The 26,313-nt window shown below is 38.7% G+C and overlaps 3 protein-coding genes across 5 annotated transcripts in view; 1 reads left to right on the forward strand and 2 right to left on the reverse strand.

Annotated features, from left to right (window-relative positions):
• Positions 1 to 839: 839 nt before the first annotated feature.
• Positions 840 to 2,521, forward strand: LOC127965219 (interleukin-17D-like). The gene is made up of 2 exons (XM_052565897.1): positions 840 to 1,342; positions 1,835 to 2,521. Exons 1-2 carry the CDS (start codon positions 948 to 950, stop codon positions 2,154 to 2,156), a joined length of 717 nt encoding a protein of 238 aa, XP_052421857.1. The 5' UTR covers positions 840 to 947; the 3' UTR covers positions 2,157 to 2,521.
• LOC127965220 (EEF1A lysine methyltransferase 1) lies at positions 2,464 to 4,670 on the reverse strand. 2 transcript variants are annotated; one of them, XM_052565898.1, is made up of 5 exons: positions 4,609 to 4,670; positions 4,359 to 4,512; positions 4,142 to 4,224; positions 3,100 to 3,389; positions 2,464 to 2,980 (listed from the first exon to the last, which is right to left on the reverse strand). In XM_052565898.1, exons 2-5 carry the CDS (start codon positions 4,500 to 4,502, stop codon positions 2,850 to 2,852), a joined length of 648 nt encoding a protein of 215 aa, XP_052421858.1. In that variant the 5' UTR covers positions 4,503 to 4,512; positions 4,609 to 4,670; the 3' UTR covers positions 2,464 to 2,849. The 2 variants fall into 2 exon arrangements, with proteins under 2 accessions (XP_052421858.1, XP_052421859.1); XM_052565899.1 differs by having other exon boundaries at positions 4,605 to 4,656.
• Positions 4,671 to 4,754: 84 nt separating this feature from the next.
• Positions 4,755 to 26,313, reverse strand: part of xpo4 (exportin 4) — a 30,666-nt gene continuing 9,107 nt past the window's right edge. For both annotated transcript variants that reach the window (XM_052565895.1, XM_052565896.1), the window contains exons 7-23: positions 23,596 to 23,708; positions 17,349 to 17,506; positions 15,912 to 16,086; positions 14,316 to 14,492; positions 13,893 to 14,035; positions 13,667 to 13,812; positions 13,247 to 13,424; positions 10,855 to 11,014; positions 10,569 to 10,738; positions 8,594 to 8,768; positions 8,182 to 8,475; positions 7,914 to 8,094; positions 7,717 to 7,835; positions 7,467 to 7,597; positions 7,209 to 7,326; positions 6,113 to 6,205; positions 4,755 to 6,007 (exon numbers count right to left, since the gene is read on the reverse strand). In XM_052565895.1, coding sequence (XP_052421855.1) covers positions 5,810 to 6,007; positions 6,113 to 6,205; positions 7,209 to 7,326; positions 7,467 to 7,597; positions 7,717 to 7,835; positions 7,914 to 8,094; positions 8,182 to 8,475; positions 8,594 to 8,768; positions 10,569 to 10,738; positions 10,855 to 11,014; positions 13,247 to 13,424; positions 13,667 to 13,812; positions 13,893 to 14,035; positions 14,316 to 14,492; positions 15,912 to 16,086; positions 17,349 to 17,506; positions 23,596 to 23,708 — 2,729 coding nt within the window. In that variant the 3' untranslated portion in view covers positions 4,755 to 5,809. The remainder of the gene's footprint in view (positions 6,008 to 6,112; positions 6,206 to 7,208; positions 7,327 to 7,466; positions 7,598 to 7,716; positions 7,836 to 7,913; positions 8,095 to 8,181; positions 8,476 to 8,593; positions 8,769 to 10,568; positions 10,739 to 10,854; positions 11,015 to 13,246; positions 13,425 to 13,666; positions 13,813 to 13,892; positions 14,036 to 14,315; positions 14,493 to 15,911; positions 16,087 to 17,348; positions 17,507 to 23,595; positions 23,709 to 26,313) is intronic.

The following is a 26,313-nucleotide window of genomic DNA, read 5'->3' on the forward strand; positions in this document are numbered from 1 at the left end:
AAGTCTCCGGACTCTCCATCGTTCAAAGTGTGGTGAAGTGAATTGTTTCACGTCATACAACTGGAAAGGATACGGTCCTTGGACTCACCGCCAATTTCAATTTATATGGCAGCCCTTTGTGGATTTCTTCAAAGTCTGAATAATGTATAATTATTGTTCTCTTTGTAACAATTCATGTATGATTGTATGATTAGGTCTTGTTTATATTAGTCCATCCCCCATTGTTTTTGTTTTATTTAGTTTTTTTTTTTTTTTTTTTGTATGGTTGTATTGTTTGATTTCCTTTGTTTTCATTTGTCCACCATGTAAAAAGTTGAAAATAAAATAGATAAAAAAGAAAAGGAAAAAGAAAACACTGATGAAGATGAGTTTGCTGATGAAGGGCTGGGAGATTTCTTGCCTGAGTGATGTGTGCAATGGATATCAGTTCAGTGGAATTTCTGATATATGTCATTGTCAAGACACTAAATTTGTCTGTATTTTGCCGTAGTACTGTATTTTTTAGTAGTCCTAAAATACTAATTCATTTCCAGGCAACTTATTTCTAATTTCATTATGCTTTACTATATTTTGTAATAATACAGTTTATTCCAAATTATTTATTTTATTCATTTTGTGCATTGTGAAGGCCTCAAATTTTGTTCTTCATCTTCATACAATGATGTAAAGATGTAAAAATATAAAATGCACTTAGCCTTTTCTTTGGCATGTAATAATTAAATCTCTTAAATATCTAAAAGGAATACAGAGCATTAAAAACAAAACAAAACAAACAAAAAAAATCATAAAAGTGATCTTTTTCCCGCATCAGCTCAAGCAGAGCATGAGCATTATTCAGTATCTAACAGTCCGCCCAATATCTGGAGTCAAGTATCCTGAGCGCATTTACGGGACGGACGGATGAGCTGCTTTACGCAACAACTGGTTTTGCTTCTGTAGGTCGGTTTATGAGCTTTTCCAGAGATTTACTTTATTGTCTTTTCCAGCGATCCCTTCCTGACAGTAAAGCGCGCTTGGACACGGTGAAATCTGAAATGCGCGGTCGGTTTGCGTCAGCGCTTGTGCTGGTGTTGCTGTGGTGTTGCGGCAGCGCGCCGGGTGAACGGGGACGGAAGGTGTCCAGGAGAACAACGAGGACTCGCTCCTGTCTGGACTTACCGGAGGAGATTTTGGAGCAGATGTTCGGGAGGCTCTCGGTCGGGGTTCTCAGCGCGTTTCATCACACGCTGCAGCTCGCGCCTCCAGAGCGACAGAATCTGACCTGTCAATCAGCGTCTCGCCTAGCGCGCGACAAACCGCGCACCCCTGTCAACTTCCTCAGCCTCTCGCCCTGGGCGTACAGGTAGGACCCCAAAACTGAGAAGACTAGGACGGGAATACTAAGTAGTTTAACCATTTATTGCTTATGAAGAAAGAATATTTAGAATATTTAGAAAGATTTTGGGCACTTGGACTAGGTGGGATGAATGCAATGCAGTAACTGGACCCTAATAATACAAACAAAATTGTAAATAGTTCATATGTTATCAACAAAATATCATAAAATATAGGCTATTCGTGTGTACGTTAAATAAATAAATAATCATAACACTTATGTCTTCAATTTACGGTTCAGAAAATCAGATTAATTCAATAAACCTAACGCCTGAATCTCACACATGTTTTGATGCACCCAATAATAAGAATCATTCAATCGGTAATCATGAAAATGATTCAGTTATAAAGAAGAACCAGTTCGATTGGTCGAGTGGTCACGACTCCAGTTCTATAAGATTTGATGTCTTGCCTATTTGTCTGCGCGAAAAATAACTTTTTTCGTTATTATTCATCCTAGAATCTCCCATGATCCCGCGAGGTACCCTCGATATCTCCCGGAGGCGTACTGTTTGTGTAAGGGATGCTTGAGCGGACCGAACGGGGAGGAAAGCGAGCGCCTCCGCAGCACTCCGGTGTTCATGCCGACCGTCATACTGCGCCGGACCGGCTCGTGCGTCGGGGGACGTCGTTCCTACACGGAGAGCTACGTGTCCATCGCCGTGGGTTGTACCTGTGTGCCATTGTTGGAGAAAGACAGGAAAACACATAAGGCCAAGCCAAGCGTGAAAAGAGTATCGTCTACAAATTCCACTACCTTTAAAAAGAATGGACTGAACTGATCCATTTGAGATTTTTTTCTCTGTCAGTTTTCTTATTTCCTTGATCTTTTCTTTTAGTTGGTGAAAGGAAAAACTTGACAGAACTTGCTGTCACAGCTGCAGATTCTAGTCTGCAGTGCCAAGCTAAAGGAAAACTTTCTGTGCCAAAATACAAACATTTTCTAGTCCAAAGTACTTTGAGAGAGCCATCATGGTGTTAGATAACCAAACACTGTTCAGATGTATTCAAGAGTACAGAAAATCACTAGAAATGGTTCTGTTAAAAGCAAACAATGATATCATTTACAAGAAGACATATTTAGCATGATTTTGGGTCAGTCCTCCTATTATTACTTTATTAAAACAAGAACACTGATATCGCACAATTCTATAGTGTATAGTTCTTTATATACAAATGCATTTCAAACATTCACTTCAAGCCCATTTTATGCACTGAAACAAAGTAAAACGTTATGAGATTGTTTGCTTCAATTTTGTGCCGGAAAGCTGGGTGTGCAATTGACAATGCAAGTCAGCCAAAGTATAATCAAAGCCTGATCACAGATCTCTGATGAAGGGCCAAATCCTCCGCTGTATTATCTGGATCCTGCTATGCACCTCTTGGAGTTAGAGCATTTATCCTTTGAAATAATCGTCTGCTGATGTCTGATAGGAAAATACTATGTTCAAATGTTGTCAGATTGAAAGCCTTTTTCATGAGAGAAGACTTGATTCATAGTTAACATAGCAGCGGAACTCATTGGCCAGATTGTGATTGTGTTTTGGTAAAAAACTGCACATCTTCAAATCCATAAGTTTCCCAGCAAGTTTCTCCATAATAGCTCCTATAAGAATAAACCAAAGGTGAATTTGAACAAGACATAAAACAAGTCTTAAAACAAAAAATCTGCAACATATATACATACATACACACACACACACACACACACACATCTCCACTTGCCTGTGCAGAGCAGGATTTTGCCCTTAGTAAGGTATTTAACGGTGAGTGCCACCTTGCTCAGACACTCTTCTGACAGATACGGAGGGTCTGCGATGACGATGTCAAAGCTCTGAGGAAGCAGATCTTCAGGCAGACACAGAGGGTTGTTGTAATCATAAAAGACAAACTCATCTCCATATGCTGCGAAGCGTCGGTCAAACTCCAGCAAAACAGCAGACACACTGTCTGACCTCGTGGAGTCCATCTGTTTCAGCTTCTGATACACACTTGGTGCACTTATACAAGCTATCCTACAAATCAAGAAAAAACATTGGAGTGAGAGGGACAGACGAGAGCAGTAATATAGACTGGGGTCAGTAAGTTTTTTTTTTTTTTTTTTTTCAAATAGTATATTCTACAAAGAAAAAAAAAAGAAATTATTCAGAAAGGATATAAGGATATGGATAAAATTGAAAAATATCTTTTGAAACTGTAAGTGTTTACCATTTCAAATAAATGCCTTTCTTTTGAATGTTATGTTAATCAAAAATGTGTTGTGGTTTGATGATAAATGTTTCTTGAGCACCAAATCAGCATATTAGAATTATTTCTGAAGGATCATGCAAAAGGGTGAGGTCAAGCTGTCAAATTTCACAATAATGTTTATACAAGCTATTCTACAAGCCAGGAAAAATATTTGAATGAGAGGGGAAACATAATGGAGTAGTAATTTATACTGGGGTCAGTAATTTTTCCTTTTTTCCAAAAAAATAATTAAATGAGTAGTGTTACCCACTCAATGAGATATAAGAAAAATTACAAGTAAATATTAATTACAAATAAATTATTTTTTCCATGCCAATGAACGACGTTAAGTGAATGTTTTCGCTCACAGCACAATAATAATAAAATAAAACACAGTCAGTTGTCGCCTCCTACTGGTGTATTGACCTCTGTTTGGAGGGCCATTAAACGAATCAACGATAGTTAACACCCATCAGTACTGACCTTCGGTTCTACACGAACCACAACAACTGTACAAGTGTAAAATCTCCAGACAAACCTCCCATGTTCTCCGGCCTGCTGCATGACTTCCTCTGCTAACCGTACAGCGGTTTCTTCACTGTACCAGAACTGACTCATGCGCTGAACACAAACACACGAGCTAGTTAACTTACTGATCTCAGATACATATCCTACTTGTGTTTAACGAAGTCAATATGACAGTCAACACAATGAAAAAATCACCACGCAAGACCCTTCTAATGCATGTACTGTACCCAGTCTTCTTCCACAGCACCGAACTGATCGGTGTTGACGGAGTTTTGTTCCAGTGCCGTCCTTCCACTCTCGGCGTAAAACTCATGCAGCGCTGCGAGCGTCGAGTCGGAGAGCTGAGGCACATCATCGTCACTGTCACTCATGATGACAGATCTTCAAGGGAACGCCAAACATGCAGCGTTATAACGCTCATTCAAACATGAAGCTAACGGTCGCAAAACATACTTTACACAAACATAACATACCTACCTAACCAATGTACGACGGCAGCTTCACGTGTTTGCAGTACGGTGGCCGAGCGAGTACAATCTCAGTAACGCGAACACGCGCATATTTCCAGAACAGATATTTCATTAAAACAGACAACATATTGAAAATAGACCAAGAAAGACCACTCGCTTTTTAGAACAAGTTTATATACACTTTACAGATCATTTCAGGCATTCCAAAATAACAATTAGTGCTTTGAAAAATGGAAATAAAGACCATCAAATGCCCTGAATAAAACAGCTGACATCCCTATCATCATTTTTGGTATTTTATTGCTACAGCAACGTCGACTTTTCCACTATTCTGAGTTTGTGTGTGTGTGTGTGTGTGTGTGTGTGCGCGCGCGCTAGTGAAAGTGGAACACTGCAAGATATTTTTGAAAAACCAAACCTCATTGGGAACATCAGGCCATAATAATTCAACAGACCTGTATTTTTGTTGAGAAGGCTTTCAGTGATGCTGCTGCAATCAGGGAGAAATGTCAATGGCAAAGAGTAAAACTACAATCATTCAAATCAATCAGAAAGAAAAATTCAAACTAGCCCCTTGTCCTCCTGGTGAACTCATATAACAATAAAAAATAATCATAATCAGAAAGTTCCATCAGCTATAATCTTATAAAAAACCTTTCAGTCCTTTTAAACACTTTCATTTTTTGTCTTTTTTGAAAATATATATACAACCTTAAACACAAAAGTGATTTGGTTTTCCGAAAGGGCCTTCCTGCAATTCAAGTTTCATTGGGAAAGGCTTTTTTGTCATCAAGGCAACCACAGCTCACAATCCTAGTTACCATGATAGCAGTATGACACGGTTCTATTCGTCGCTGTAGACACAGCTGGATCCCGAGCAGTGAGAAACCACATACAAAGGCACTCGAGGAGAAGCGTCTGCAAAATACATGTGTGTTTGTGTCTAAAAGGGGAAGGAAGGGGTCAGTTTTCAGAAAGATCTCCCCTCTGCATTTCATAAACGTTCATCTGAGGAGCTCTCGGTGGCAAAGTAAACAACGGACAGATCAGACTGAGACGATCACGACTGGCCGCCCCCTCACGGCCTTCGCCAGCCTCTCCCAGAGACGTCTCAGCATCTCCATGGTTTGGCATTGTGAAAGGCTTCTCTGAGTGGTAGAGGGGGTGGAGAGGGAACGCTGTTGTGGACAGTTGCTGGAGGAAGTGGCTTATTTGACACACAGAAGCCCCCCCACATTGGCAACAAACTCCTCCAGGCTCTTCAGGAAGGCCACCTTCTGCTTGCGGTCCATGGTTGGAGGCGTGCTGCTGGCAGTGAGGCTGTTAAACGCATCCGCCAGCCGCTGGTAGATCACAGCGTCCCTCTGATTGGAGAGCAGTGTCTCCACCAGCTCTGAATACTCTGCCTGAGACAAACACCCTCACTTATCAAACACCACATCGACTGCTAATGCATCACAAGATCATGCATTTCGTTCAGTTCAAATTCATATTTCAAGCATAAAACGTACCTGGTGAAGGCACACTAGTGTATAGAGCGCTTCTCCTGCTGCAACAGTCATCTCAGTGTTGTGCTTCTGGAGCACCAGCATGTCAAACACCAGCTATTGCAGGAAGACATAGTGACAGAGAGATGCACATTATTAAATCAACATTGTATACATGTGTATTAATCCCAGACATTTACATATTACAAGGAAGGTTAGTGACATTAGCACATTTTACCATTCTGAGATCACAGACACCAGACAATAGCTCAATTAATACTGACAAGAAGATTATACTGAAATATTTGACATCCCTTTTACAGAGAAATTAAAAAAAAAAATAAAAAAAATAATTGCGATATTTAATCGCACAATTCAGACTTTTCTTTTCCTTGCAGTTGCAAATTAACATCTAGCAATTCAGATTTTTTTTGTATTATCATAATTGCGATAAACTCATTCTGAGAAAAAAAAGTCAGAACTGTGTGAAGTCGAAATTACCTTTTTCTTTTCTTTTTTTCAGTGGAAGAATTTGTTGTGAATTTCAGTAAATATGATGTAAAACGTGTTTATTTTTCATGCTGAGACCCATTTAGATGTTCTCTTTTGTCGTTGTATTATTTACTCTGTTCAAAAGTTTGGGGTCAGTAAGATTTTTTTTTTCATTATTTTTATTCAACAAGGATTAATTTAATTGATCAAAAGTGGCAGTAAAAGACATTTAAAATTTCCAAAAAATGCTGAACTTTCTACTAATCAAAGAATCCAGAAAATACATCAATGTTTCCACAAAAATATTAAGCTGCATTTTCGGAGTGATAAAATCAAAATGTTTCTTGAGTGCCAAATTAGTATATTATAATGATTTTTGAGTTATGACTGCTAAATTTCTATTTGAATTACAATACATTAAAATAGAAAATCATGTTTTTAAAATTAACAATATTTGGAAATACAACTATTTCTTGATCAAAATAAATGCAGCCTTGGAAAAGCTGAAGTGACTTCTTTCATGCATAACCTTACCAGGCCCAAAATTGTGAACTTGTGAATGGCAACACACGTCGCCCGTAAAAAGCCCACAGCAGTTGACCACTGGTTTAAACATCATGTGACTCACTTTAAGGAAATGTCGTGTGGCAATAAATAGAGGTGTGTCTTTTTCCTGTGTCTTGGCGCACTGCTCAGCCAATGGGGATAGAGCCTCCAGACAGAGCTGACTGATCTCTGAGCTCATCCTGCAGTGTGTGTTAAGGAAAAAAACACTAGGCCATACCCACCATTATTCAACAACAAAAGCTTTCAACAAGGAAATTAAACACGATATGCTTAGCAGGCACAGACTTTAAATAATTTAATATCTAACGAGAGAGGATACGAGGTCATGCCAAGCTCCAGGGAGCACATGAGACTTTTGAAGAGCTCTTCAGGCAGCTGAGGGATCTTCTCTGGGAAAATCTCACAGATGAAGGTGATGAGCTTATAATACTGGTTACACAGAGAAGGGAACTGGGTACAAGAGAAAGAAAGAGTGTTTCAATACTGCACCACACCTTTTACTTTAAGCATCAGAGTTTGCAGAGTAAGATCTTCAATGAATCAATTTCAAAATCCAGCTCAAATTTTACCTTAAGTAAATCCTGAGACATGAGGGGCAACACAATATTCACCCCATACAGCACAACATCAGCTGCTGAGACGGCCCGTCCAGCACCAGAGCACTGCTCCTGCCCGCGGAACACCTCATCTGCACAAAAACACGGTTCCTCCTAACCATCTCTCATGTAAACGCTCACAAGCTATGATGCAAATGAGGTGAATATACCAGTGTCACTGAAGTCAATGAACTCTTTGGAGAGCAGGTTGGTGAGGAGCTCCATAATGAGCAGAAGGTCCTGGTACTGGTCCTCCTCTGCGGCTACATCGAGTCTCTTGCGACCCAGATTGTTCTTGGAGTAAACCTGCAGCAGCGTCAAGCACACTTCGTACAGTTTCATAGACTTGGTCTGTGGAGAGACAGAGACGCGGTGAGTTGAAAAGCATATTTAGGATTTGTGATCACATCGGAATCAATGCAAGCGCTAGTGTCTCACTTCGCCCAAGTAGCAGATTTGTTTGTGGGCCACTTCCACAAACACCTCGATGATGAGGTTGACCGTTTCTGGTGAGTTTCTGTAGACCTCCATGAGACCGATGCAGCTGGACAGGAAGTCCATGAGGAAGCTGAAGAGAGAAGCCACATTGTCAATCTGCGTAGCTTCTGCTATGCCGCATAGAGCTTCCAGAGTGGCAACGATCTCCTGCTTCACGGCTTCCTCTTGACAGATCTGGGCAAAGTTCTCTTGGTTAATGAGGTTGAGGAAGCGCTGCTGGAGTGGATGCAGTACCTGCAGTGCACAGACAGAAGGAGAGAAAGACAGAGTTACAGGGCCATGCTTCATAAACCTTTTTTTTTTTACCTCATTTTAATGCTTGAATATATGTCTATAGTCATTTTCTGCTCACCTCGGCCCAGTATTGCTGTTTGGTATCAGAATCCATATGAGCAAAGCCGCCCAGGACCAGGGCTTTCATTAGAGTCCGCTGGACTGAGCTGGACAGCATGTGTAAGGGAGGGCTGCGACTGGCAAACTGCTTGGCCAAATTCCACCAGTTCTCACACTGCACAACAATATTGGCCCTGAACCGTCACAAGAAAGAGTAGAGAAACACAAATGAATAAGCCTTATATCAGAAGGGTACATTTCAATGAAAGGTTACTGGAATCTTTCACTCACTCATGACATTTCAGACCTGCATAACATTCAAATGTGTTGCATCACTATTATTTTTGAGAGATGCAAGAGTTTGATTTTACCAAGTTTAACATGCACATAAACTACAGTCTAAAAGTTTGGGGTCAGTAAGATTTTAGTTTTAAACATACTGTTATTTTATCAAATATGGCAGTCAAGAAAATTAAACTTTGCAAAGGATTTATATTTCAAATAAATTATTTTGAACTGCTGCAGGAATCCTAAAATAATGTATTTTTTTTCACAAAAAATACTAAGAGGAACAACGGTTTTCAACCTTGATAATAAATGTTTCCTGAGCATCAAATTATCATATTAAAATGATTTCTGAATGATCATGAGACACTGAAGACTGGAGTAACGATGCTGAAGATTCAGCTTTGCCATCACAGGAATAAATGTGTGACCCGGGACCAAAAAAACTTTAAAGTCGTAAATTACTGGGATATATTTTTAGCAATAGCCAAAAAAACATTGTATGGGTCAATTTTTCTTTCATGTCAAAAATCATTAGGATATTAAGTAAAGATCATGTTCCATTAAGATATTTTGTAAAATTGTTACTGTAAGTATATCAAAACTTAATTTTTGATTAGTAATATGCATTGCTAAGAATACATTTGGACAACATTAAAGTTGATTTTCTCAATATTTAGATGATTTTTTTTGCACCCTCAGATTCCAGATTTTCAAATAGCTGTATCTCGGCCGAATATTGTCCTGTCTTAAACCATACATCAAAGGAAATCTTATTTATTCAGATTATATATAAATATCAATTTCGAAAAACAATTACACTTAAGAAGTTTTAGGAGGTTTTGTGGTCCAGGGTCACATATATTTAAAATATATTAAAATAGAAAACACTGTAATCATTTTAAATTGTACAAATATTTAACAATATTAAAAAAATTTACTGTAAATTGCTGTTTTTATGTTTATATTTATTTACTGTGCTTTTTCAAAAACATAAAAAAATGGTTATACTGCCCCAAACTTTTGATTTGTAGTGTATGTGAATGTGAGAGTTACAGTGGAGGAAATTATTGATTTTCAGAAAATGAAATAATTTCTTGTTGCTTTACCTATATACCTCAAAATAATACAGGTTTGGTACAAATTGAAGAGGAGTAAAAAACGATCGAATTAAAATTTTTAGTTGACCTATCCCTTTAAATATCAGTCTATTCCTTTACAAAAAGCAATCACACAACTGTAGAAGAATCTCAAGTAGTTGCGTCATAACCATCACTTTCATGGTGCTTTTTTGTGCTTGACATTGCCTAATCATTATTTGCTTTGATTTTATGGAACACACACCACTCTTTATTATTATAAAAAAGAAAAACTTGCAAATGTCAGAAACTACTCAATCCAATATTTATTTCTAAAAAGATTTGCATTGATACACAGTGCCATTTACTGTTCATTTAAATGTATTAATGTAGCATTATGCAATCTTAAATTGAGAAATCACTTTGCAATGCAATAGCACAACTCCACCAGCAGGCGGGGCACATTAAAAGCATTTGGTCTTGTATCAACTGACAGTATATGAAGACATCAGCACAGACCTCTGGCCTCTTTGTGCCTGTCAGTGAGCAGCTGTCCTGCAGGGCGTTAAGCTCAATACTTAGCCCTCACTGATGCCCACAGATGCATTACTCCAGCAAACAGACACAAACCTCTCTCTCTTCTCCACCAGAGTCACCAGCAGCTCCACAGTGTCATTAGCCAGCTCTGGCTCAGAGCTCCACACCGACAGATTATTGATCACTTTCTCCAACAGATATCCCACAATCCACTGCGCTCCCTCCGTGTCCGCTCCAAATGCTGTGCTGAGAGGCATACTGATCTGAGGTAGTAATAAAGCGTCACATGGGTCTAGGTTCGGAAACAAACTGAAGGCTTCATTCGGACTCATGCCTGCTGCTTCCACACAATGATTGTAATCTCATTTTGTTTACTCACTTGGCTGTAGAGCTTCTCGTCCACCAACAGGTATGTCTTGGCCCAGCGCCGGAGAAACCAGACAATGTCTTTGCCCATCTGAGGACTCAGGAGCTCAGTCAGACTCGCTCGTGTAGCCCGAGACTCCACCTCTGAGGTTCTTAGCACCGCTGATAACAACCTGTGACAGAGAGATACAGAGACATGGGAGAGCAATCCAGCTGCATTTATATGAGGCAATGTCCTGCCAGCAGAACAATCTGAAATAGAATTTGGCAGTCTGTTGTTTACAGGAAAATGCAGAGAGAAGAAAAACAAGGGTGAGAAATGGCAGAAGGGATGGAAGAGAGTTCATGGCGGTTCTGTCCAGATGCACAGAGACTCAACAAAGGCCCACAATAACAAACGCTATCATTCCTTCACACCTCTACTGGTAAAGAGAGAGGACACAAGAAAGGGATCACAGCAGCTTACGATCCTGGAAGAGCGATATCCCACACGCACCGCGGAGTGCAGCACCATTTAAAGTATCACATTGTTTGTAAAGATAAAACCTCACTGACATTTGGGAGCTGCGGGGTCGGTGACTGTTATTGGGAAACACAATCCCTTGGCCCACTGTCTTTCCAAATCCTCTACAGTCCGCCCGCTTTTCCCCATCCATCACCAGCCTACTGTCTTTCCAACATCGCCCCAATTCACATTCTTCATCCCTCCCCTACTCATCATCTCAGCGTCCTTCCAGTCTTTCAATCCTCACTTCTATCCAATTCCACAGTTTTGGAATAACACCATCCATTAAACCCAAATCAGATTACAGGCAGATTTTTGCAGACAATACCACTACCACAACAACAAGACAACATGTATTTATTTATACATGTATTATTCATATTAATATTTATTATAATATAAAATCATATTAATATACAACTACAAATATTATTAGCAGTAATGTTACTACTATTATTTTCTATAATAAAAATAACAAGTACTTTAACATTTTAAATACATATTTTATTTGCTTTATAAAATAATTTATTTTATTAATTTATTATTACGGTTTAAAAAAATAGAACAATATTAATATTTGTATTATAATAATGATTTATTTTTAATATTATTAATTATAATAATAATTTAATATTAATATTATAATATAAATAGTATTAATATATTACTACTATTATTAGCAGTAATAGTATGTTACTACTACTACTTCTAATAATAACAACAACAACATGTACTTTAAAAATTAAAATAATATATGAATATAATTTTTGTGATATAAAACATTTATTGGTTATCTTTATTGTAGTTTTTTTTATTTATAATTATTATTTGTTAATATTTATATAATAATAAAAAAATACAACAACGTTGCATGTAGACCTTTTTTATAAGGTTTTTCTTGTTTATATATATATATATATATATAGAGAGAAAACCTTTAAAAATAGAAACTAAAAAAATCAATCGGCTTGGAAATAGCTTCTGAACACATGCACGACTCCGGGCCCCTAGTGCTCCCCTCTGACCCTGGGCTCTGAGCGGCACCTGGCCTGGCTCTAATTGAATAATGCTTGGGGAGTGGTGCTGCAGCATTGGCTGGCGCCGGGGCTGGGGCCACTTGAGGGCTGCTGTTCGCGTGGCAGGCCTAGCTGGGCGCATGCCAGGGCATTCCCCACTGGGCAAATGAACTGCAGACCACGTTACACCACGCCTGCTCTCTCCAGCAGCAATTCGGAGTGATACATTTTAAACAAGTCATTGTTCCTGTAGGCAGATTGATCAGCACCTGGCCGCTTACCACTACATCTGGAAAAAGGTATTTATCAGACAACCAGATGTTAAAAAGATACACTAGCAATCAAATTCTTACGATCAACAGGATTTATGAGCTTTTGATCATGAATTCTGCATTTATTGGATTAAAAATTCAGTGAAAACTGTAATATTGATAAATAATTATTTGAATAACACTTTTTAAGAATTATTAAAATAGAAATTGAATTTATTCCTATGATGACAAAGCTGAATTTTAAGTCTCTCAAACCATGAAGTGCCACCATCACATTTCATGTCTGTTTCCTTTAAAAGTTATTCTCAGAAATGTTAATTATATTTAGCCAAATTCAACACCCAACTATATTTTCCACTATTTTCAGTGGTGTGGAAAACATCCTTTCACAAACTCCTCCTACATCTTTGTGGTTTGTGGATGCCGATATCCTAGCACAATGCCCTGAATGCACAACAAACAGCTTGAAAGCATCTGGTCTACTTGTTAAAGTGTTGTAAAAAGGACAAAAATAAAATAAAATTATAACAAGAATGCATGAAAAATGTATATGGAACAGTAAATTAGAGAGTAATGACACACAGTCGCATGTATACTGAGAGGTCTCCCTACCTGATCACGGAGTCGGTCCTGTTGCATCCAGGGATGGAGGTGGCCTTCTCTCCAGGAGAGCCCAGCAGCTGCAGTGTAGTGTTGATATCCACCTCCGTCGAGTGTTTGATAGAGTGCTCCATCACTTCTGAAGGTATCAATGGTGTTTCACCCTGAGGGTCATCAGCCAAGAGGTAACCTGTTAAAACACCAAATACTTCAATACAATGACAAAAAGGAGCTTGACTGAGTGGAGAAGTGCCTTCAAATAGTCAAAAATAAAGTCCAGTTGCATATGACTTACAGATAACAATGATCTTGATGAATTGGAAATCTCCACAGACATATGAGGTTAAACATGCTACTCGCTTTTGTGAGTGAAAAGGAATGACATGAGGTCTGTAAATGATGACAGAATGTCCCTTTAAGAAAGACACAGACCTGACACTAATATGAGCCAATGAATGTCTTCATAAAGGTCATCTAGAACTTTCCGGTCCACCGTGCCCGGGTCTGCAGAGGCCATGAGGTGCTGTTGGTGTCTCTGGAGTTGCCCGTGAAGCCGTGTGACTCGTTCCTCCAGCAAACTGAAAACAGAGGAGAAATGTAAGTCTCACAGTGGTTGTTTATTACAGCGGTTTCTCTGAAGTGCTTTGTGTGTCTGTACCCTGTGAGCAGAGGTATACAGTGGTCTGCAGCGATGCGGCCCAACATGCCGATACTGGCCAGCTGATCTGAGAACAGCTCTCGGTCGTCCTCCTGTAATTCGTTTATTTCTTCCTCGTCATGAGATGCGACACCATTAGCAGTCTAAAAAGTCAAAAAAAAAAAGAATTCGATTGAATTCTCTGGAACGACTGTTACTTTGGCAGACGATTCTTTGAAAGGAAACTGTTTTAGACATTTGCTGTGCTTCATGCTTTTCCATTTTAATTATGATGAAAAGGAAACCGCAAAGTCAACAAAATTTTTTTTCAAGAAAAGCAACAAATTACCAACAAATTGGTAAGCCAGCAACATTATGACAACGTTAACATATCAGATTTAACATGGTGAGAAAGATGGTTTGGATGTGAAGGTGGATCCTGACCAGGTTTCTTGTGCCGTCGGGAGCTGCGAGGTGACACTGGATGTAGGAGTTGAAGACTTGCACGGCCGGCTGGACAAAGCAGCCCCTGGGGAAGTGCTCGTCCTCCTGCACCAGCGTCAGCCAGGACTCCAGCAGCTTATCATATGCCTCCATGTACACCATATCATCCTTATCCAACTACAGGAAAAGAGACATGCGTGACTATCCTAATCATGTCACATGCACCTACACACATCCCTTCTTTTAATATTCCATGCTGTTAGCTCCCCCCAGTATATATTACAATTTTATCCTGATGTTAAATAATTAATATAGGGTAAATAACATTTTAGTAGTACTTAAACTATAATAATTATAATTTAATAATGCACTGACTTTAGCTATGTTTCCATCCACCAACAGTATATTATATATGCTTATTTTGGGATGTCGCATTAAAAAATTCTGGATGGATTCTAAAACGGGTACTTTTAATTCGGTAAGAAAACATGCACATAAACTACGATTGAAACACTTTAACTGAATTCTTTAATGTGCATCAAAAAAGACATATGACTTTGCGATGGGATAGCATAAAACTGGACCAACCAATGGACCGATCTCATTTTCATTGTTATAATTAACTCTTAGAACTGCGTTCCCAAACAACAGGCTCCCGAAAATAAGATATGACCAAGTTTTGTATGCGCAGTCTGAAGCTCGTAATTTATTGCATGCAAAAAAATATTATATATAGCACCTTCTACTATACTGCAAAAATGTTTCATTTATCCTCACGATATTTAGAGCAAGTTTGTCAGGAAGTGACGGTTTTGTTCTCTTCAACTCAATGGAAATGGTGCTTTGTTCGCAAATGTTTTATTCGATATTCCAATTTTGTACAATAAGTTGAATATGTAACTTTGGATGGGAACAAAGCCATTTATAAAGAACAAACATCAGACTCTTCAATTTTAGTGTGTCAATCATACACCTATATTAAAAAGTTAAGGGTTCCGTAAATTAGTTTGAAAACTTATAATTAGCTTTTTTATTTAGAATTTAGAGTTTTCTAATATACACTACTATTCATAAGTATGAAGGAAATTTATAATTTTATTCCTTAAAGAATGCAATAAATTGATCAAACATGACAAATACTTGTAAGATTATAAATGATTTGCTATTTCAAATAAGTGTTCTGTTCTTTTAAATGTTCTATACTTTGTTTAAAAAAAAAAAGCATCACGGATTATGCGAAGGCTGGAGTAAACGCTGCTGAAAATCCGATTTGCTATCACAGGAATATATTGAGTTTAAAATAGAATTTCCCACAATATCATTTATTACCCTATTTTTATAGAGCATAAGTGACTTCATTCAAAAACAATAAAAACTTCAACCCCAAATAAATAACTTTATGGAATTAAATTAGTGCCAATACCGTGGTTTAATGGTTTTATTTTTCTATTAAACACAATAAAATGTCTGCTGCAACAAAGCAGATCTCCCTATATATATACACATATAAAAAGAATAATGAGATTGATATTCATAGACCTCAGCTACTCTGTTAAGTGTGGTTGTGGTCTGCTGTGGTACAAATGCAGTACTAACCACCTCCTCCAGGGCGGCGCTGCGACCAAACGAGCACGTGAGCAGTGTGAGGCAGTTAATGAAAGAGGCAAAGAGCTCATTTGGGAGAGCCGTCAGAACACTTCGAGGAAATGTGCTGATGAGGTTACTGATGATGCTGGAGATGCCAACAGCCTCTGAGTCTTCAATCTCAATCCTGTAACAGGGTAAAAGACAGTTAAGAACAAATGGTAACAGTGGCAGGCCAGTCCCTTAAAGGATCATCCAACAACTAACGTCCATCATCTGGGTCTATATCGTAGCATGAAATACTTTGTAAATCTGCAATGGCCCAGAGTGCACGTATGGTATGGACTAAATGTTTATCGAATTCAACCTTCACGGTCTAGTTCTCCTGGAAATAATTGTCTAGAAACACAAATACCTCAGTTGCTGTAAAGGGAGACTTAAAGATCTCAACCCCGACACCAAACTGCTGTTGTGTCGGCACTCTACCTGGTTTCTGGGAACACAGGTTTTTTTTCCTTCTTTAGTTTTAGAAGAGCACTCGAGGTCTGCCTTTCTTAATGCTCCCAACTGCGTCTCTAACCCATATCAGATGGACTTAAATTGTAAGCAGAAGAGTTCAATCACGGCAGATTGGCGGACCTGCCACATGGTTTTCCGATGATGCAACTGGAAAAATGCTCCAGGAATAGGTGATTACAGAATGGCAGAGACCGAGAGAGGGAGGAGTGGGGAGAGAGACCCCGACTCACTACGCCTACTTGTTCTCAAATTCCAAACAGCAGTGTATGAGAGAATGTGTGTGTTATTTAAAGCTGCAGAGACATCATTCCATCTTTATAGACATTACAGAGCATTTACAATGCAAGTCCTAACACACAACTCCGCCAATACATGCAGTAAAATAAAAGGTTGTTTATTTTTAATAAAAACAGTATTTCTTAATTTTCATTTAATTAATTGATTCTATAAAAAACATGGAGAAAATAAAGAAATACCACTACAAATATTAGTAGTAGTTTTTATTTAGTGTATTTACTGCATTTTTGTCCCCTTATTTTAAAAGTAAATGAAGCAGTAGTTTTGTGGTTTGAGATTATGTCAAAATCTCACCGTCAAGAACACGTCTGAGCCATATTTAACTAAAAAATAACCCCATAAATATAATTAAATTAATAAAATTTGACTTCAAGAGAATTAATCCTGTGTTTAAGATCATAAAAATGTTTACACAGCTGTAAAATTTCATTACTGGTCCTAAAATAATAATGCAAAATGTAAATCATTTTATTAACTGCAATGATTTTGGGGTGAAATGTGACCTAGATATGTTGTCATTAGTTCCACCTTTGTTAGACAACTACTAGGCTGTTATCTAAACACGAAATAACACATTTGTGAATGACAGGTTTATGAGTGCAGTACGTGATGGAGTGTTTCAGAGAAACGCACCCATTGATCATGTTGAGCAATCCCTCCACCAGGTGGGCTAGGTAGGTCACCTGAGCGCTCTCATCGGGGAAGATGGGGCCATGCATGGAGGCCAACTGGGCCAGGCACTGAAGCGAATCCTGCGCCATGTCTGAGTCCTCTCTGATCTTCCTGTGCACCTACAAGACAGAGACAAAAACTAAACTCATTACATTGGTGTAAACAGGTCCCATTTCTAAAAGCATAATAAAAGACGCAAGCCTGATACCAGATCATTGTCTTTCTGAACTCAGACTAGATTTTAATGCCAAATACGTATACCTTTAATGACTAACCGCCATCAACATTAACCACACAAAAATCAAGATATCCTAAAATGGACCTAATGATCAACAATCAAAACCGACATCATCGCAGCTCACCAACAGACTGAAATCCTTCTTCTCAGGAGACATGATATCATATGAGCGCATGAGAGAAAACAAGCAGCAGAGGTTCTAGAGACTGTAAATGTGACCGTAGGTTTACTCTACAGTGTTAATACCAGACAGGCTCCCTCAAAGAGTCCAGGAGGAACTGCAGACCGGCCCATGGGCAGCTGACAAAACACACAGGCTGGGGAGCTCACACACAGTCTCCCTGAATCACAGAGAAAAGCCTCTCTCATTGACATACAAAAACATACTTTCCCTCTCCGCCTCCTCTCTTTCTTCTGCTCTCTCTTATGCACAGATACACAGGTCTGTCTTCGATTTCTCATCTCACGCAAGTCTCTGAAACCTTCTGCTCAGTGGAATAACGAACGGAGGAAAATTGTGGAATACCCCTCACCTTTGCCAATGGCAAAACTACAGAGTCTCGCCACCTGGCCGCCACAACCCAAGCCAATCAATCAGATCGGCTTCTCAATTACCAATCCAGTCCGAGGCGTTCAGCAGCTAAAAGAGAGCTACATAGCTGAAGAGACGGCTAAACGTTTCTGAGCGGACCGACTCGAGTCTCCAGCACATGTGGCTGTTTGGCACACTCCTTTGCTCTTTTTCTTTCCTAATCCTTGGAATCTTACTCTTGCTCGTCTGTTTGCCAGACGTTCTGGTGCAGATGCTGTGCGAAGGGGTGCACAGAGTTGCACGGAGCCCTCTGAACGATCTGGGAGAATGTGGACGAACCTAAAGCGGCATTTCCCTAACACATACACGGAGGAACATCAGCCACTGGGCAAAGTGCTAACGCTAACACACTATAGCACAGCCCTGTCTGCAAGAGCGGTGTGAAATCATCTTCTGAGCTGAAGAAGAACGGGAGGGAGAAAGAGAAGGGGAAAGAGAGAGGAGGGGTGTGAGGGGCAGATGAGAGAGAGAACTGGATAGGGAAAGAGAAGAAAGAAAGAGTACAAGGCCAACGCTCTGTGAGCAGCATGCTCTATACAAACAGCTGCGCTAAAGAACATCCACGCCATGCAAACTATGCCAATCGCCTTGAGTCCGACTATAGTTAGAGTCTGGCAGGGGGCGAAGGGGGGCATCTAAATCAAAACAAGACAAGGTAGCTCTTCAAATTGAATGCTAGAGAGAGAAGCGACAGGGAGACCTATTAATAGAGAAAAGACAAAGGCTTGTGTCTGTCCACGGGGAGGATTTGATCCTCTCCTGTTTTAAGTCACATTCAGTATGTTCAGCTCCTGTTACAAAATCAGAGGCCACAATCAATCACCTCACGACAGCGTTATTCTCAAAGTGCCATAACAATCCCTGATTGTGTTTATACCATAAACAAACCATGCACATGCTCCGAGTCCGAATCTGATCTCAGCTTCTAAAACTTTACTTAGCGCTACACACGTGTAGACACAAAATACGAAATTATAAAAGAATGAGTACAGACTAAAAAAAGAAATTTAAAGAAAAAAATATTTAATTGACAACTCATTTTAAAATAAACAAATAGATAAATACAAATCATATTATCACTGCAATGCACAAAATACTGAAACTGAAAAAAAAAAGTCTGTTTAAAGTATTTTTTTATAATAACATAACAGTAATGACAATTAGAATCACTATCATACTGCACCCCGAAATACAAAATTATAAAACAACAGAATATAAAATAAAAAAGTAATGAATACACAAATAAATAGATGTTCTGAATTGATTATATCACTCTCATTGATGCAAAGCAGAAATATAAATATTAAATTACAATAAAATAAAATAAAAACATTAAAAACAATCACTACTAAATTAGAATGAAAAAAAGGAAAGAAGTGAAATGTCTAGACACACTGTAATACGAATTTGAAGGGAAATGTGCTTGAGTGTCGTGAAAATAAATGTCACAATCCAAATCTTAAGGGTCCTAAATTAGAATCTATTTTCGGTTAAGCAAAATAGATATTTTTTTTCTCTAGCTTTTTTATGTGTTTTATATTGAATTGTAACCCAGAGGTGTTTTTCAGATTTTCACCATTTTATGGATGCATAAAAATGTGACTGTTTGTTACTAAATGGGTGAGTATGTGAAGACGGAGGGTGTAAGAACCAACCTAAACTAAAACCACAAACAAAAACACCCTTTAGTCGGTTTGGTTTGTAGGAAAATGTTAGCGCAGTCATGGCTTTATTAGGTGCGAAGAGAATATGGGATTTATTTTAAGCCATGCTTAATTTTCTTCATGTTTCCAAACCTCTGAAAAGCAATCAAGGCCAAGAGAGGCCAAGAGACCGCTGCTCTTTAGATGGATGGCTTGACCCCTCCTCAGACCACCTGAGGGTGGACTGGAGGCTGTTAACAGGGGCTTCGAATCCAGGGTTCAGAGTCTAATCCTGCAGCTCATCTCTAGTCACCTCTGACCCCGGCAGCGCGTGTCTGGACGCCCCCTCGTCTGTTCAGGGCACAGCTGAGAAGTGAGGACTAACAGCTGACGAGCCAACATACACACACAGACACCGCTGACAGGCCGACACACGCACACTCACCCTCACTCAATAACTCACCCCTACACACACAGATCCCCCTGGCATGGGCGTAGAAAAACAACGAGTGCACCACACACAGCTACAAGGAGACTCGTAAAGACACAGAGGGTGTAACAGCTGACCACTCCTCACCCCTTAACAAAAACACTGGAAATACCACTAAACATCACATGGCCCAAACAACTCCCCGAGAGACTGGTACAAAACCGCTGAACATCGTGCTCAGCATCAAAGAGACTTAACCGTACTTTCAAACTATCCTAAATTAATTTTTACATTTTGAAATTGGGATTTATACATCATATGAAATAAATAAACTTTCCCATTGATGTATGGTTTGTTAGCATTGGACAATATTTGGCCGAGATACAACTGTTTGAAAATCTGGAATCTAAGGATGTAAGAAATCTTAATATTGAGAAAATTGTCGTTAAAGTTTTCCAAATGACGTTCTTAGCATTGCATATTATTAATCAAAAATTAAGTATATATATTTACGGTAGGAAATTTACAAAATATCTTCATGGAACAATCTGTACCGAATATCCTAATGATTTTTAACAAAAGAAAAATCTATAATTTTTGCCTATTGAATGTTTTTTTTTTTTTTTGGTTATTGCTAAATAAGACTGGTTTTGTGGTCCAGGGTCACAAATGTTTCTGAAAGAAGTTCTTTTTATTAATTTGTTACCAACAGTAGTATTGTAAAATAAAATGGTGTAAAATATTAATGGCAATGATAATAATAATAACTGTTTGCATTCTCATTTTTTTTAAATGCAATAATGTGTGCTTAACTTTTTATGGAAACCATGTTTTTTTATAGGATTCTTTCATAAATGTAAAGTTCAAATGAACACCGTTTATGTGAAATAGGAATTTTTTGTAGCATTACAAATGTCTTTTATGTTAGTTTTGATTAATTTAATATGCCCTTAATGAATTTTCTTTTATTTTTCTACTGAACCTGAACTTTTTAAGACTACATATAAATGTACCATCATGGATGCTTTCATGTTTCACATCATTGTACCACAGATGATTTAATTTGGCTTTTAAACAATGGGAAAATTAGTTCCCACACACAGTCCTTGATTAAATATATAATATGATTAATGTGCATCTTGTCAGCATCCTAACTAAATCTACTACTGTTAACTTAAACTACTGTCAAATGTCCATTTCTAAGAGACAAAAATATGTAATAATATTAATATTGCAGCCTAAACTGCAAACTGTACTGAAGATATTCATCAAAGTCAGGCAACACCAACCTGTTTTATGATTTGAAACAATATCACTATTTAAAAGATGCAGAAACTAAGAAAATATTTTTTTTCCATTAAGTTATTTCTTTTGTTAAGGAAATATCACTGGAAAAGTGTAAAGAATTAAAAAAAGTGAGGTGTTTGTCATGTTTGACCATAGAGAGGAGTTTACGATCACAATTAACAGTCTGGTTTAAAAAAACATTCACTTGGGAGCACAAATCCGCTTTTAAACTTGAAATTTGAAATTAATCATGATAAATTATTGACATCGACTGAGATTTTTGGCCATAGACAACATATCTATCTGCCATTTCTGTCTGCTTAAAAACCCCTAACAGCAAGTCCCAGAAAAGACAAATTAGACACTTATGTTTGAACAGCCCTTGACCTCCAGGTCAGCAGACTGACCCTTGTTAAGAGGGCTGTGCAGTTTGTCGCCAGTTTAGAGATCACAGCCTCCTCTCAGAAGAGCGAATGAACAATGAAGCAGCATATTGGCACCTTGTGGGGTCATTCCTGAGCAACAGAAGTGAAGGAAATTAACGTCTAATCTGGCCGTAGAAACCACCCAAGACTGATGGTGGAAAGTAGAGCATTATTTGGCAGCAGACGCCTCAGGGAGATCGTGTAATGGTAATGGAGAAAGAGCGATTTGGCATGTCCATCACTGATGCCGAGGGTAACCTGACAGAAATGTTCCACACATCGCAACCGAAGGCTCACAGACATTAGTTCTGTGAGACATAACGAGCCATTAGACTGAATTTCTAATGATTGGAAGGTGTACTATGCAGAATGCAGGCACAATGCATGATTTTCAGGGGAAAACTGAATAAAAAATTTATACTGCTTTAATATAAAGCACATGGAACGAAATGATTTTGTTCAGCCTGGCCCTTACTAGATCAAACTGGGAACTGCATTAGTGAATACTAATCAAACAATACTGAAAAGAAAATTATTCACTACTCTTGAATCTTAAGCTTTATCCATCTAAAACTTAACATCAGAAAAACTTTGCATAATTAATGTAATATAATTCTCATTACTTCTTTGTACAATTCAGACAGCACTAATTATCATTCAGGGACGAAATACAATTATTTATTACCTTATTACCTAATATTTTCCCTTGTAATGTTGTTATTATTGCCGTGAGCAACACAGACCAACTTCACAGTTGGAAAATGGTTTGCTCTGGGACAGTTGTCACCCACAGATCTGCTTTCAGATGAAAAGTACAACTGTATACATGAGTGCTGAAAGCATGATATACTATTACATATACTACCCCTTCACTGCAGTTCAAAAGTTTGGGGTCAAAAGTTATAATAAAAAATAAAAAAAAATTATATATATATATACACATAAATACACACACCAGAATTTTAATCATTAATGCTTTAAGATGATTAAAAGTGACCGTAAAAGGCATTTAAAATGTTACAGAAGGTTTATTTTTCAAATACTGTTCTAGTAAATTTCTATTCAAATTCTTGAAAAAAAAAAATAACTTTGTGAAAACCACTTTATGTAATAATGTAAGAAAAACAATGTGTCATAATACTTACTGTTTTTCTGGCGAGCACAAGAGAATTTTCAAAAAGTAAAAACAAAAAAAAAATTCTTACTTGACCCCAAATATTTTTTATCTTAAAAAATATTTTTAGTTATCTTTAGTTTTTTTCTTAAATCATCACATAGGCCAGAGTCCTCCATCTTTGACCACTGCTTCGAAGGCAACATATAATAATCTGCTGTAGCTCACTTCTTCTAAACATGCCTTTTATTTCGAACTGCTAAATATTTATTCATAACTTATAGTTTGATGCAGTGTTATCGACCTTTTTTTTTTTTTTAGAAGAATAAAAGCAGGAAGAAATAACATGAGAGGAATAAACAGAGGACTAGGGGACGCAGGTATCAAAGGAACAATGTCTTAAGAAATGAGGTAAAAAGCAGAAAAGAGCCATTTCCAAGCAGGAAGTTGATAGAACAAATGTATAAGTTGGTACTCACAGTGAAGAAAAGGTCCATGACTCTGTGGTCTAGAAGAGATTCCCTCCAGGACTCAGTTGGCTTAAGCATGACATTCTGAGTTGCTTCAAACATGGCAATGTAGTGCCTCCCCAGTGACACCTCAGTTAAGGGCAATAGCAAAAGCAGAAAGGATGAGGTAAGATTTTTCTAACCCCCTTTTCTTTCTGTCACTTCTCTCTGGCCGTGCAGTCCTGGACTAAAAAGAGTGCGGAAAATGCTGCAGTGAATTCCCAGCGTCTGTTTTCTGCAGCTCCTTCTCGATCACTCTTCTTCAAAGGCACCGTTACTACTATACAATCGCACTGTCTCCGCCCACTAAATGTTTACCTCAAAATCTCCTCCTTTCCATATGTAGCAAACTGGGAAAAGAGATGGAGGTAAAAAAAAAAAAAAAGGAACGACAAAAAGGAGGAGAGGCAGAGAGCGAGAGAAAAGCCTCCCACAGGAATGTTTGATCAAAGCCAGTTACCGGCAAAGGCCACGCATTCCTCTGGGCCGGACCCACAGTCACTCCCAGCAGACAAATGCAAGCGCTCTCTCATTCACACACACACACACACACACACTCCATTACAGTATCTGCTCACGTCTACCATATACAGCCGCATATGTCAAAGAAAATCATGTGGCGACTCACCTACGCATTCACTAAGCAGACACCAGAGAGAGCCAGATGCCAAACTGGAATGAGTGCGCTGGAGTGTTACACACCTCTGCCTGTGTCCGTCCTGAGCAGACCTGACTTTACGGCCTCTTAAAAATAGCAAGGGGCCGGCAGAACTCTGAGTGACCCGTGTTGAGGAGAAAATGGGCCTTGAGGGAGAGTCGCCGGAGCTTGTGTGGGCTGATAGCAGCCTGCCACATGAGCGCAGCAGGGAGAGACTGACTGACGGATGGACGGGGCGCAGGGGATAAACTAGCCGGTCACTTAATGTCACTTGGAGCCATTGCTGGAAAAGTGTGCGAGTGTATGAAAAACTGGGAGGGTGACTAAAGATATGAGCTACTGAAACCCAACCCGGGCTTACTCACAGTCACAAACGCACATGTCTCATTTCCACCAGCCCTCGCCCCAGCTGCTGAAGACACCAAACACATGACCAACTCAGAAATCGACTAGGGCTGACGTAGGGTTACGTTCACCTGATGTGTTCACAACTAGGGTCGGGTCGATAGACGATGTCATCGTACAATAGACATCACGATGTTGCGCCAGCATCATCAGTGTTTCCCATTAATTACCTAGAACTGTGATGGCCCTCCAGTCTAATCGGTCCAGAAAATATTTTTTAAATTTTACTTTGGCAAAGCATCTTTCAATTGATATTATAATTATCAAATCACAAAAAGGCTGCAATTTAATAAAACAGAATGAAATCGCTGCACTGTATACATTAACATGCATACATTATACATGGTCTGGTTTTCACAGAGTCTCGGTTCACAGTAAATGTTGCAATTTGAACTGATTACAGTATTTCTATTAATTTGTAATGAGAAGCTTTTTTAAAAAAAACAAAAAAACACTATTGTTACAGAAACTTAAAGATCTTGACATTTTCTGACAAAATCTAGGGTTTAACACTTGCCAGTGAAATTAAGACCTTATAATATAAAATATATATATTTTTACACTGCATTTGTATTACAATTACAATATATTTCACTACTGATAATAATAATAATAGTATTATTTTACTCAAAATGTTTGGCTTCCTAAAACACCAGTGTGAAGTCTCACAGAATTGGTAACACTGTCACTAGAAAGTTATATAATCTAACTACTAGACGTTTTTGGGGACCCTCAAGACCACGTATGCAAATAAAGACAACAAAAAGCAATATCAATGAAATAATTTGAGTGTGTACCACAACAAAAAGTTTCCAGTTTCAACACAAAGAAAAAATTTCAGTGATAGCCACTGCAACAAGCTGGCAACTGCAGAATTCAGAACCATAATTCAGATGGAACTGCAATCTGCAAAATACGCTTTCCTTAACCGAAAATCACTGAATACATGTATATTTGCAGCTCTGTAGAAATTAATGGTTGATATATTGGCAGGGCAGATAAATCAAAAGTGGACACTGAAGTGAAAGAAGTGAATGGAGTGTTGTAAGTAGTAGCTGAATGTGAGCAAAAGATATAGTGTGTGTTGAGCTCAAGACTGCAGACTGAATCAATCAGGAGGCATTCAGTGAACATAATGATTATGAGAGTGCTGAGAGCTGCCTGGAGCCAAAGAACAGAGAAGAGATCCAAGTCTATTAGGAAGTCTGAGTGTCACATCCTCCCTCTTAAGATTCCCCTCACACCCCAGGAATGCCCTCCTCTCCGTTGTCAGGCCCGGGACAGTGGTCTTACAAAGCTCTGCTCCACTTCTGCATGTGGGTTAGAAATAAGCAGTGGCACACAGCCGTCTGTCATCTCGCTCTACCATTCAGAGCACCTGACCGGCTCAAAGCCCGGCCAAACCCCCCCCCCCCCACGGGGTCACTAGGGCCATGGACATGCAGTCCAGCAGACATTAAGGGAATCACATGTTTAGGATTCACACAAATGACATGTAAATGCGTCAAGTGGGAGTGTGTCATGGACAAATGACACGCATGCCATGGCCTTGGCTACTGAGAGATGGCGGCACTTTGAAGAAAGAGTCTAAGCGGCTGTCAGGAATGGAAACTAAAACACACACA

Source organism: Carassius gibelio, chromosome B9 (assembly GCF_023724105.1).
Source record: "Carassius gibelio isolate Cgi1373 ecotype wild population from Czech Republic chromosome B9, carGib1.2-hapl.c, whole genome shotgun sequence".
NCBI classification, from domain to species: domain Eukaryota; kingdom Metazoa; phylum Chordata; class Actinopteri; order Cypriniformes; family Cyprinidae; genus Carassius; species Carassius gibelio.

Bases quoted from the DNA above. Each gene is read 5' to 3' on its own strand.
- LOC127965219 (XM_052565897.1), top strand. From the start codon at position 948: ATGAGCTTTTCCAGAGATTTACTTTATTGTCTTTTCCAGCGATCCCTT. The intron at 1,343-1,834 runs GTAGGACCCCAA...TATTCATCCTAG, and splicing joins CTCTCGCCCTGGGCGTACAG to AATCTCCCATGATCCCGCGA.
- LOC127965220 (XM_052565898.1), bottom strand. From the start codon at position 4,502: ATGAGTGACAGTGACGATGATGTGCCTCAGCTCTCCGACTCGACGCTC. The intron at 4,225-4,358 runs GTACAGTACATG...GTTTGTGTTCAG, and splicing joins GTGCTGTGGAAGAAGACTGG to CGCATGAGTCAGTTCTGGTA. The intron at 3,390-4,141 runs GTTTGTCTGGAG...CTTGATTTGTAG, and splicing joins CAGGCCGGAGAACATGGGAG to GATAGCTTGTATAAGTGCAC.